Source organism: Phacochoerus africanus, chromosome 6 (genome assembly GCF_016906955.1).
Source record: "Phacochoerus africanus isolate WHEZ1 chromosome 6, ROS_Pafr_v1, whole genome shotgun sequence".
NCBI lineage: Eukaryota > Metazoa > Chordata > Mammalia > Artiodactyla > Suidae > Phacochoerus > Phacochoerus africanus.
Genome location: NC_062549.1, coordinates 118,578,018 through 118,591,222, shown reverse-complemented (window position 1 = coordinate 118,591,222; position 13,205 = coordinate 118,578,018). Strand labels below are relative to the sequence as shown.

The 13,205-nt window shown below is 38.8% G+C and overlaps 1 protein-coding gene across 1 annotated transcript in view; it reads left to right on the top strand.

The window, feature by feature from the left end:
* Window positions 1-13,205, top strand: part of AGL (amylo-alpha-1, 6-glucosidase, 4-alpha-glucanotransferase) — a 78,477-nt gene that overhangs the window by 18,745 nt on the left and 46,527 nt on the right. The window contains 8 exon segments of the mRNA XM_047785215.1: window positions 6,235-6,416; window positions 6,667-6,778; window positions 8,962-9,085; window positions 9,408-9,510; window positions 9,599-9,696; window positions 10,381-10,520; window positions 12,200-12,211; window positions 12,214-12,386. Coding sequence (XP_047641171.1) covers window positions 6,235-6,416; window positions 6,667-6,778; window positions 8,962-9,085; window positions 9,408-9,510; window positions 9,599-9,696; window positions 10,381-10,520; window positions 12,200-12,211; window positions 12,214-12,386 — 944 coding nt within the window.

Here is a 13,205-nt window from a genome sequence, read left to right as displayed (position 1 = left end):
TCCTCCTTACTTGAAACGTGTCACATGGCATGATGTCCTGTCTGTGAAACAGGTTCTCATTAAAAAAGTTACTCACCAGGGGAAACCAACTTCCAGAATGACAGTGAGGGTTTCATAAGCCCTCTACCCTGCAAAACAACCATAACTGGTGAAAATTATTTAAAAAAAATGAAAGTCTCTGAAAATTGTCCTAAGGGCATTTGGCAAATGGAGAGACATTTATTCAAGAAAAACTACTGAATTTCAGAGTCATGAGAGTCATGACATATGAACCACTGACCTCCCCCCTCCCCACCCTGTCCCAGCTCTGAGTGCTGATGGGCTGACTCCTTCCCCACCCTACCCTAGCTCTGAATGCTGATAGGCTGACTACTAGCAGGTGCTGCCAAGGACACCAGACTCCCTTTCTCCCTGGCTCTAGGTCTAGGGCTGTGGTTGAAAGAGGCAGGCTTCCCGTGTTTCCCATTACCACCCCCCCCACCCCAGAACTGTATTACAGGAACTAATCTAGGAAGAGAAAATGAGGGGTCTGGGGCTCCTTTCCTCCACCCATCCCCCACTCATAGAGGGAACGTTCTACCCTCTGCATGGCGGGTCAAGAATACCGGACCCTTAGAGTTCCCTTGTGGTGCCATGGGTTAGGTATCCAACAGCCCAAGTCACTGCTGTCATGCAGGTTCAATCCCTGGCCCAGGAACTTCCACATGCCATGTGTGTGGCCAAAAAAAAAAAAAATATGTATATGTGTATATATATATATATATATATATGGTATATATGTGTATATACCAACCCTTGCCCCAGCTTGCTCGTGGGATCAAGGTTCCACACTTGGAGAGGTAAGCCGAGTAAACCAAAAGCTACCATCCCTGCCCCCCAGCTATGGGGCAGTGGCACAGGTGTTCTGTCCAGGGGACACGATGTGCAGTAAAAGCAGAGTACAAATGGAACCGACTTTATTTGGTCCATGGCATGGGCAGGTTCAGGCCTATGAGCACTGCTGTAAATAGTGGAGAATTTGGTGGTAAACAGTCAAGAGGAGGCTGGTATCTTCATGAAAGATGCTAGATCATAGGCCAGCTAGTAGTTTAACAGAGAGAACCAGGGAAAGAGCTAAGAGGAGCCATCCAGGGTCAGAGCACACTTCAGAGACAGGCCTCAAAGATAACCCCCGCCAAGGGACCCACATTTAATGGGATCATATTGTGGAACAATTCATGCTCCAAAATATTATCAAAAATAATAGCACAGTCAGGAGAGTTATTCCTGGGTGTGATATCCACGGAAGCAGGCTGCTTAACAGAGTTCAGAGAAAGAGGCAGTTAAGAGATCCCTGTTAAAAACCACCGTCATCCCAGGCTGACTGCCTGTGGCCAAGCCTGCACCTTCTGAATGGCAACCTATCAGGGAAATAGGCTTCCCTGAAATTGTCCAGCCAGGTCACAGACAAGCAACCAAAGAGACCTGGAGGGGATGGGATCATCTATATTATCTGAGTCACCAATACTTAACAAAATTGAGATGTGAAAAAACAGTAAAGTGTGTTTTCTCCATTATGCAAGAAAAGGCAGGCAACAGAAATCACCTTTGAGAAGTCCTAGATGGTGTACTTGAAATAGACTTTAAAGCACATATTATAAATGTGTTTAAAGAACTAGAGGAAACCAGCTGAAGCAGTAAAGGAGGCTATGGTGAAGCCATCTCATCAAAGAGAGACTATCATAAATAGATAGAAATTTGATTAAAAATAAATGAGATTTCTGGAGTTGAAAAGTTAGTAACCAAAATGAAAAATTCACTGGAGCTGTTCAGCAGTGTATTTAAATTGACAGAGGAAAAGATTAGTGAACTGTGACTATGCAATCTAAAGAACAGAGGGGAAAAAAAGATTAAAATGAACAGAACTTCAGTGAAATGTAGGGCATCTTCAAGCCCATGAATATATGCCTCATGGAAATACCAGAGGATAGGAAAGGATGGAAAAAAAGTACTTAAAGAAATCATGGCTGAAAACTTCCTAACCTTCAACATTAATTTCCACATCCTAAAACTCACAGACTGCCAAATAACATTAACAAAAGAGAGCCACATTCAAATCCATCAAAGTAAAAATTTTGAATGTCGAAAAGACTTAGGGAATCTCGAAAGTCATATCTTGAGAGGCAAATATTCTCAGAGTCAATTTAAAATGAAAGTCGGGGGGCAGATTTCCCATTATGGCTCAGCGGTAAGGAACCTGACTAGTATCCATGAGGACACAGGTTTGATCCTTGGCCTCACTCAGTGGGTTCAGGATCCGGCATTGCCATGAGCTGTGGTGTAGGTCACAGATGCATCTCAGATCTGGCGTGGCTGTGGCTGTGGGCGGCAGCTGCAGCAGGGTTTTGGTCCCCAGCCTGGGAACTTATATATGCTGCAGGTACAGCCCTAAAAAGACAAAAAAAAAAAAAAAAGCAAGATCCGAATATATGCTGTCTACAGGCCACACACTTGAAATTCAAAGATACAAACAGTCGGCAGTAAAAGGATGTAAAAAGACAAACCAGAACTGTTACTCGGGGTTCCCTCTCTGACTGCTGCTGAGACAGCTCAACCTTGGGCCTACACAAGTTCTTCCAGATCGTCAGAGGGGAATGTGATTTATATCTCCGGCTGGCTTTCTAGTCACCTGGCTCGGAGTGTACTTGGTGTTTGATGAGAGGTTGTGTTTAAGTCCCTTTGCTCGTGACTTTCTGTCCTCTGCTGATGAGTGTGTCTGTGGTTTGGGGAATGTGTTCAAGCCTTTCCTGTGTCCTTCTAGGAGTGCTCCTGCGTGGGTGCAGCCTAGCGCCTGTACCGCGCCCTCCCAGCCCCTGGAGGTGTCTGTGATCCCAGGAAGGCTCTCCTTGGCGGTCCTTCCCTGAGTCTCTCTATTAAGTTTCTGGTTGCGCTCATGTTTTTCTTGCATCATAGAGCCCCCAGCCTTCTCTCAAGTGCTCCCCACCAAGGTCTGCATTATTTTCCACAACACCCTTGGGCAGGGAGATCTCTACTTGCTATTCCAAATAAATCCAGTGCTCTCATGTCAGAGCCCTTCATCCTCAAAGCTCGCCTTTCCTGCTGAGCAAAACACCTGCACCGCTGTTCCAGAGCTGGGGACAAGACCATCCTGTTCTCAGCATACTCAGGCAGGAGGTGGCAGTCTGGTCTTTTTGGTTGCCTCTCCCTATGTGGGACTCGCACCCCACAAGCAAGCTTCAGCTCTCGGGGGCAATTAGAGCCCCAGTATTCTCTCCTCCCACTGCTGGCGTAGGACTTCTACCCTACAGGTGGGACCTCAGGTGCAACCAGGACTAGAGCTTCCACAACTGGAGAGAGAGGGAGTGAGACACACAGGCAGCCTCTTCCAGAATGAAACTGCCCCCTGGACTGGGAAAGGCCTGCCGGGAGTAACCTTCCATTACACACAGCGGTTGCAGGGCAAAGGGAGCAGGTCATTGTGCAAATGCACAGACTTTTGCTATTCTTACCAAGAATCAGTAGATTTTCTTGAGTAAATGTTTCTGCATGTGCCAGATGCCCTTAGGACAATAACCAGAGACTTCAAACGATTGTGTTTTCTAAGTGTTGCTACTTAAACTGTTTTGCTGGGAAGGAGTATCTGCTAGGTTCCTTACTATGCCACTCTGGAAGTCCATCTTTCATTTTTAATTTTGATATAAAGACATAACTTGGAGTTTGTCTCCTCTTTCATGTAGATTTAGAAAAAAATGCTTTTATTACCTAGTGTTTAGAATTATTTCATTTTACACTTGATTTTGTTTCATAAAAGTGAGATAAGAAACAAAGTCTCAGGGTTTTACCATTTAAAAAGTTTGGGTTGCCTTAGTATTTATTCTTAAGAAAGGAAAACCCAAATTGGATATAATTATCATGACATTTTTCTCTTACATCTGGAATTTCAATGACTGTGATGATAAATCTCAGGAAAAGTACCTTGCTTCAAATTTGGTGAATCATCAGTTTAGCTTTTATTACAAAGCTCTGTTTCTTATGTATCCTGTCTTCATTCAAGGGTTTGTTTATTATTGGGTATAAATAAATACTAAGTAAATCAATGACTTAAATGATTTACTGTATAAATGAAACTAAAAGTAATAATGATTTTAAAACTCTGTATGGATTGTAATGGTTTTCACCTAAGCGAATGAGACATGACCACACTCACCTCAGACTTGGAGCAAAGTGGTTAGACCGCAGGTTCTGGGGAGACTTGCCTAAGTTCTTTCCTGGCTATGTGACTTTGGCTGAGGGACTTAGCTGTCTTTGCCTCGGTTCCTCACCTGTCAGGGGAACATGATAGCGTGTCTTATATCCTGTGGAAGGGCAAGGGGATGAATAAATTAATGCATTTGACTACTTCGGGTAGTTCCTGGCATATGGTGGGTATTAAATAATTGCTCTTACTTTTTATTTTATGTACATTAGCCACTCATTATCCTCAGTGTGAATTCAGGGGGTGTTATCCATTCTAAAGATAAACAAAACATGTATAACTTTGATTTTTTTTAAGTAAATACTTGAAATATTTGCAAAATGCCTAATTCTGATTCTGAACTTCCTGATACAAATGGATAAGAAGATACAAGCTATACCTTTATTCTTTGAGTCGATCTCTTTCAGAAGTTTCTCACTTTTATCAGTCTTGTCAAAACAAAATATCATATTAATCTTTCAAGATTAGCTATGCAAAGAGAGTACCTATGAGAGAACTGGGTTTTTCTCCATCAGGATTGTGTAAGCAAAATTGAAAATGAAAACAAAAAACACCTCTCTAGAATGAAAACTCCATGAGGACAGGAACCTTTCTCACGTATTTGCTGCAGAACATCCAGCTCCCAGGACAGAGCCTGAGATATGTCACATTTTCAGTATAGATATATGTGGACCTGTGAGTGGATTTTGTGTTAACATGCTGTCCCCAGGCAGTGCATGGATGCATCAGATGCATGGATAAGTGTGCCTGGGCCACTTTGAGAGATGTGGGTACTGAGAAGAGTGGGTGTGAGGAGGCAGGGTGTGTTCAAAGAAAGAGAGGGACCAAGACGCAGAACCCTCCCTCCAAGGTGTAGAGGAGATGAGAAGGAAAAGAGAGGGCACAAAAGAGAGGAGAAATTTAAAGCAATGAAGACAATGACACCTTCTGTAAATCAAGAAAGAGGTGTTTTGTAAATCAAGGAAGGATCAATCAGTACTGGCAAGTGTAGAGACAAAGGGATGACAACGAGAAAGTAACACCAATGTCATGATGAGGAGGCTGGGGTAATCTCAGGGAGCTCTGGCTGCAGAAGCAGATGGCCGTGGGAAAAGGAATGAAAGTGTGGGGAGAAAGTGGAAGCAGAAGCCACAGGTCAGATTTTCCAGACATTTGGTCTTGATCCTAATAGACTTTGCAAAACTTATAGAAATAACTGTGTTTAGATAAGATGTGTGTTTGTACTCTTGGCTTTGGGGAGATACAAGCACATTTAAAGGTCCAGAGAAAGGAATCTCACCCCACCACCACCCCTCAAAAACTTCAGGAAGAAATGAGATGTAGAAAAAAATGTATAAATGACATTTTGCATTCTAAAGATAGGTGAGAGACAGAACCTAGAGCTGAGGTGGGACCCAAGAAGGTCCGTCTCACTCAAGAGACCAAAAGTGAAAAGGAGAAGCTCTTGGGGAGATTACATGTTGGGAGCTCTTCTCCTGCCCTAGAATCTAGTAGCTGGATGCTGAAAAGCCTAAACAGAGCTGAAGATGCAGGTAACTTGCTGCTTTAAGGAGGCCAGAGAACTTGCAGTCAGGGCAGAAGCCCAGTGTGCCTTCAAGGAGAAGATGACCTTCAAGTTTAGAAGGAGCATTCCAAAATACAGTGGCTAAGGACCCTCAAAACCGGCCAAGGACGAGACCCTTCTTAACTTTCACCACAGGAATAAACGTGTTATCCAGTGGTGTTCATAAATCAGTGTTGAGCCTGTTTGTTGTCAAATTAAAAACCACGACAGAAAAAAAAAATTGTATGATGAAGTAGATAATAGGGCACCACAGCCAAAAAATTGTTTTCATACCACAGAATCATTATAAAGTGTTGATACCTAATATGTAAGAAACTGAGTGGTAAGTGACATTTTATTTCACCTTTAACCTTAACATAGATACTAACTTCAGTTTAATTACAAGGTATTCCTTTGTATTTCCTTTTTCTTTAAGCTGCTAACAGTAGATGGCTCCACGAACATCCAGAAAGTGCATATAACCTTGTGAATTCCCCGCACTTAAAACCTGCCTTCGTCTTAGACAGAGCACTTTGGCATTTATCCTGTGGTGTCGCAGAAGGAAAATACAAAGAAAGAGGAGTACCTGCTTTGATCGAAAATGACCATCATATGAATGTCAGTATGTATAGGGGAGCAGCACACTAAACCAATAGCACAGTTGCTAACGTGTACATTAAATGTATGCTTGAAAATTATTTAGAGCCTTCTTTTAATACGCTAAATAACATTTAGTAAGATTTTAAATATATATTTTAAAACTTTTTCATTCAGGCATAGTTGATTTACAGTGCTCTGTCAGTTTCTGCTGCGTAGCAAAGGGACCCAGTCATACATACAAATTTTTTTAACTATTGAAATTTTTCAGTGCATTCGAAAAATAATTTGGGAGGATATTTTTCCAAAGATTCAACTCTGGGAATTTTTCCAAGTAGACGTTAACAAAGCAGTTGAGCAATTTAGAGGACTTCTCACACAAGGTAAGGGATATGCACTAGAATGTTTCTGTCAATTTTAAGAAATTCAGTATTGTTTTCATAGGGATAACTCCTTTCTTGGTTAAAGCATTATTAATCTGTTGTTATATATTTGTGTTGTTAAAACTATCATTCTGGAAACTATCTGAGAGTTAGCAGAGCTCTCTAAAGGGAGAGATGATTATTATCTCACAATAATAGATAATTATTTCCCTTGGGTCTGTTTCTTATATTGGTTCCTTAGCGCAGAGCTCAGAATACAATAAAGCCCAGTGTATATTTGTTAAATGCATGAATGGGAGGCAAGTAGAGCAGGTTATTTTAGTTGCCAAAGACTTGAAACAGGCTTTGAAACTGAGAGATATAATAGTCTTCTGCTGGCTAACAGACTTCTAGCTGGTTAAGACCACCTAACCACCAGTGAGACTGATTCCAGATATTAACCAGTAACAAAGGTAAAGAAACAAATATTCGGTAAGCACGTAATTAACTTTCAGAAGTTCGTCATGGAGTTCCCTTTACGGCTCAGCAGGTTACAAACCTGACAACTATCCATGAGGATGTGGGTTCAATCCCTGGCCTCACTCAGTAAGTAGTTTAAGGATCCAGCTTTGCTGTGAGCTGTGGTGTAGACCAGATCCTGTGATGCTGTGGCTGTGGCATAGGCCTACAGCTGTAGTTTGACCCCTAGCCTGGGACTTTCCATATGCCTCGGGGTACAGCCCTAAAAAGACAAAAAAAAAAAAAAAAGTTAATCATTGTGTCCTTGACACAGTAGGATAAGAAAAACTGTGCTGAAAGAGAAACTAGAGTTTCAGGAGGCAAATTAAAGATTATAAAAAACGCATCTATAATTAGTATAAGACAACCTAACTGCAGGGATCATTGCATCATTGCTGGCTCTTAATATATGGAATCCTCTTCCTCATCCAGAAACTAGAGCTAGAGTAGGACCCAGAAATATTGCCTTCGAAGTGGAAGTCAGTATGTCTTGGGGCCCAGGAAGCTTAGGCTAGAATTCACAGTTGCACCTTTCAAAATTGTGTAACATCCTAATACATGAATTTTTTGTATTAACTTTCATCCGTGTTCTGTTTTAGTAAAAGGCCACTGTCTTCCGTTCCCTAATGTATGCTCAGAGTAAAGAAAAGAAAACCAAGCAGTGTAGAAATATAATAAATAGAGTATGTAACTTCTTTCCCCCAAAACCTACTTCTTAGGAGGAACTACCAATTAATGGTTTCTTGTGTTTCTTTTCAGACTCTTTCTGAAAGAAATTCACATTTTATATAATTAGATATAGATAAATTATATTCATAAGCTTTACATTTATCTTTTTTATATACTCACAAAGAAGACTACAGCATACAGACTGTTTAACAACTAGTTCTAGTTGACATGATTGTGTGACAGCTGAGTATTTCTTTTAACCTCTAGACAGCACTGTTTTAAAGTTCTTGGATTTCTTTAGGCTTTTTGATAGATGATTTTCAGTTTATTTCTCAATCATTGATTCATTCAGTATGTGTTTACGTGCTGGGCACTTTTTCAGGCATGGGGAGTCAGTGCGAACATAGCAAGCCGTTGCCCTGGGGGAATTTATACTCTTACAAGCCATACTACAGAGACTATGTCCTTGTACATGTTATATTTACTTGCTGTGTGAGTTATCTGTAGGACAGATTGTTAGAATGAATGGCTCAAAGAGTAAACAGATTTAATGATGTTGTCAAATTGCCTTTCAACACAAGTCGTACAGTTTACAGTATCACTATCGTCACCAACAGTAGATACCATTAATCTTTATAATCTTTGTCAATCAGGCAAAATAGTCATTATTTTGTTACATTTCTTTGCTTACTAGTGAAATATCTTTTCCTGTATTAATTAGCCTTTTATAATTCTTCCATTAATTGCCTATTAATGTTTTCTTGTTTTTCTATTGGATTGCTTATCTTTTTCATATTGACTTAGGGTCTTTCTTTCTATCTTTCCCTGTGTGTATGTGTTAGGTTGTGTGCAGGAGGATAGACAGGGAGGTAGGATGCTTATAAAATAAACATTTATTTTATAAAGAAAAACTATGAACTGAAAATTTGGAATCAGTAACAGTTATAATCTCTCTCTCTCTCTATATATATATATATTATATAAGCACTTAAGATATAATATTTTCTTTCTTTCAGAAAATAGGAAAACGACGAAGCCCGATCCAAAACAACACCTTAAGATCATTCAGGATCCTGAGTACCGACGGCTTGGCTGTGCTGTGGATATGAACATTGCACTAGCAACTTTCATACCACATGAGTATGCTTTATATTTTGTTACATATTGTAGAGTAATGTTACTTGTAAAATTTTGTATTATTTTCATGCTATTTATTAAAAGCCCAAATAAAACATGAAATAAAGTAATTCACCGTAATTTTACTACCTCAAACACAGGATATTTCCCCTTTTTTCTGTGTGCTGGTCCATGTTTCTATATGAATATGTAAAAATGTACACAATTGGAACCCTTCTTCAGCCATAGTTAAGATCCTAATGAATATATTTAAAGTTTCTAGGCCTTTATGAGAAAATTTGTAAAACTATTAAAATATTGTTTGTGCTGCTTTATCTGCTTCAAGCAATGGGCCAGCCGCAATTGATGAATGCTGCAATTGGTTCCGTAAGAGAATTGAGGAATTAAATTCAGAGAAGCATCAACTCGTGAACTATCATCAGGAACAGGTTTTACCTACTTTTGAACTGCTGTTTTTCTTTGAGTCTTAACACTGTTTTCATTGTTGTTGACATAACATAATTTAATGTTTTCTAGGCAGTCAATTGCCTTTTGGGAAACGTGTTTTATGAACGACTGGCTGGCCATGGTCCCAAACTAGGACCTGTCACTAGAAAACATCCTTTAGTGACGAGGTATTCCATTTTTGTTTTCTTCTCATTAAAGGTTAAAAATTAAAAATTGGATCAAATCCTTCAAATTATCCTAAATGTTTCCTTTTATGTGTTACTCAGTACCTTCCTTAAATTGAAATAGAAATTTTGACCTGGTAACTAGACTTAATACTAATTAATTTTGTAAGGCAAATCTTTAGTTAGAGAAACCATCATCAGTATAGTTTATAATTATTTGCAATTAATTAATTTACAGTTCGTTATTTTATAATTATTTACATTAATGTTTCTGGAGGACTGCATACTTACTAATAAAATCAGTGTTAGCCAAAATGAGCAAGCATTTGGCTGCCTCTAAGTAATATACGGCATAGATGAGACAACTAAAGTGTAGTAAAAGCCTTTGCAAAATAATACCAATACCTCGGTGATTTGCTTAATAATTTTATGAGATATTTAATTATTTAGAATGTTAACCAGATATGCTATAATACAAACTCAATTTCTCAAATCGTACTGGATTTACTCAGAAAGTCTACTGAAGAAATTTTTACCTGTATTTAAGTTTATTTCCTGTAAATGGTGAAAAATTAATCTTGTTTATTCTAATCTTTATGGAGGAGGTGTAATTTCAATAGTGCTAATTCAGATTCTCTCCAAGGGGTCTCTCTGTAGAGATTTCATATTTAGCTGTTATCTTCATAGATATTTTACTTGCCCATTTGAAGAAGTGTCCCTCGCTGCAGAAGAATCTATGATTCATGTCCCCAATAAAGCTTGTTTTCTGATGGCACATAATGGATGGGTAATGGGAGATGACCCTCTTCGAAACTTTGCTGAACCAGGTATATCATTTTTGTTAACTTCTCTATAGATGGGAAAAGCCAAGTCCATGGCAAGCTCAAATATAAATTGTCTGTTGCTTTGTTGTCCCACTGAGCTAGTGATTTTTAAACTATTTCATCGCAGAGATGCAGAGGTGTATATGGTTTGAGAGGGAACAGAAGGGATTGATTGACAGGATGGAATTCATCTTCTTTCCCCTCCTTTCCCCTCTACCCCTTATCTCTTCAAACACAATAGCTTCTATAGATCTGTTTTGTATTGGGGTTCTGCCTAAGGTTTTATTTGGGCGAAATGTTACTCTGTTACTTTTTTTTCTTTTTAAGGCCACACCTGCAGCATATGGAAGTTCCTAGGCTAGGGGACAAGTCAGAGCTGATAGCTGCCAACCTACACCACAGCCACAGCAATACAGATCCCAGGCATGTCTGGCACCTATGCCACAGCTCATGGCAACACTGGATCCTTAACCTACTGAGCAAGGCCAGGGATTGAACCCACATCATCATGGATACTAGTTGGGTTCCTAACCTGCTGAGCCACAAAGGGAATTCCACTCAATTGCATTTTTGAAAGACATTGAAACCTCTGTTATTACAACTATTTACTATAAGAGATATTTTCACTCATTAGCCAGAGGGGTGTTTAAGGTATTTGAATGACAAACTAGAAACCAACTGTTTTTAAGTTTCCTCTCACTTAATCCTAATATATTATTTTTCTACAACTATTTCATTGCCAGGTAGAACTTTGCAGGGGACCTACCATTATATTTATCTTTTAACATTTCAGCATTAGATGCCTTTTCGTGTGTGTGTGTGTGTGTGTGTGTGTGTGTGTTTTGTCTTTTGTCTTTTCTAGGGCTACTCCTTCGGCATATGGAGGTTCCCAGGCTAGGGGTCTAATCAGAGCTGTAGCCGCTGGCTTATGCCACAGCCACAGCAACATGGGATCCGAGCCACATCTGCAACCTACACCACAGCTCACGGCAACGCCGGATCCTTAACCCACCGAGCAAGGGCAGGGACCGAACCCGCAACTTCATGGTTCCTAGTTGGATTCGTTAACCACTGAGCCACAACGGGAACTCCTAAATGCCTGTTTTAATAACATTAAATTTAATTCAAAAATCTCATTTTAAAAAAACATTATAGCTTTGGATTTAAGTGTCTCTGTCCTCTCCTAAACATTCTAAGTGAAAAAAGCCATTCTTCTCTAAAAAGGATTTAATGTAACCTATTGCCAAAGAAGGATAGCACAGTAGTGATGGAGCTTGAAATGTTTTAGGTAGAACTATAGCTTTAAAGGCCTATGATATTACTGTTACTGTTTTCCTTTAATAGGAACTTGAATTTTTGCATTAAGCACACATTTTTAGAAGAGACTATAAGGTAGAATTTTGGCAAAATAGATATGAAATATAAATTACTATTACTTTTTGAATACTTTATCCTATATCATTTTATTTTTTTAAGATTTTTATTTTTTCTATCCTATACCATTTTAGATGTGATTTTAACCTATATGTGGTTTGTGTTAGAAATAGTAAACTGAAAACCACAGTTTTCGTTACCAGGTTTCTGCACCAAAAAAAAAAAACAAAAAAAAAAACAGTTTTTCTTTGAAGTATATATTTTCATTTTATTCTTGAACCACTGAAAGCAAGCTCCTTTCTTAACAGGTTCAGATGTTTATCTAGGAGAGAACTTATTTGCTGGGGAGACAGTGTTAAATTACGCTATGGGAAAAAACCACAGGACTGCCCTTATCTCTGGGAACACATGAAAAAATACACTGAAATAATTGCGACGTATTTCCAGGGAGTCCGTCTTGACAACTGCCACTCAACACCTCTTCATGTAGCCGAGGTACGGAAATACAGTTCATCTGCCTTGAGAAAAGAAAGTCAACATTCTTTCCTCTCTTTCCTTACAGTGTACAAACACACGTTTCCCTTTGCTAACTGGATAGCAGCATTGATTTGGTGGTAGTATGGAACAATTTTGCATAATTGGCATAATTCTGACAATTTTTTATGCAGTTGTTTTGGCGTACTAGGCTATAAAATGTTTGAGTTAATATTTTTATTTTAATTTAGGAAAGTGGGTCGGATTGCCTCTGATAATACATGCACAACCATATTGCCATGTATTACTAAAATATTGCAAATATTTTATGTTAATATGTCACAAGACTCTTATTCATATTTTAATAATATATAAATATTAATTTGCCTTATTCTTGTTATTTTTAGGTTGTTTTCAGTACTTTAGTAGCCACTGTGAAGTTGAGTAACTTTATTTCATATTATAGTGATTATTTAAACACTAACATGACAGCATATATTAAAGCTAGTTTTAGCCTAATTGATCCCATTCTTATTAATTATTTATGAAAATGCAAACATTAGGGTTTTCTGTTCCTCTGGGTTTTTTACAGTAACTTAAGCAAAGGCAGCATTTTATAGCATTAGCTTTTACATTTATAGCTTTATAAACAGTGCAAATTTTCATCCCATATGTAAGCTACTTTGTGACAAGTTAGTGTTCTTTGGAAATGTGTGCCTAACTGAAAAACATCTATTTCTATAATCTTAAAGCAGTATTATAATGATAATATTATAGTCAAGTCCTGTGATGAAAAATTGATTTGATTTGGAAGGTTCTAGCAAACTTTAGTTAAGATAG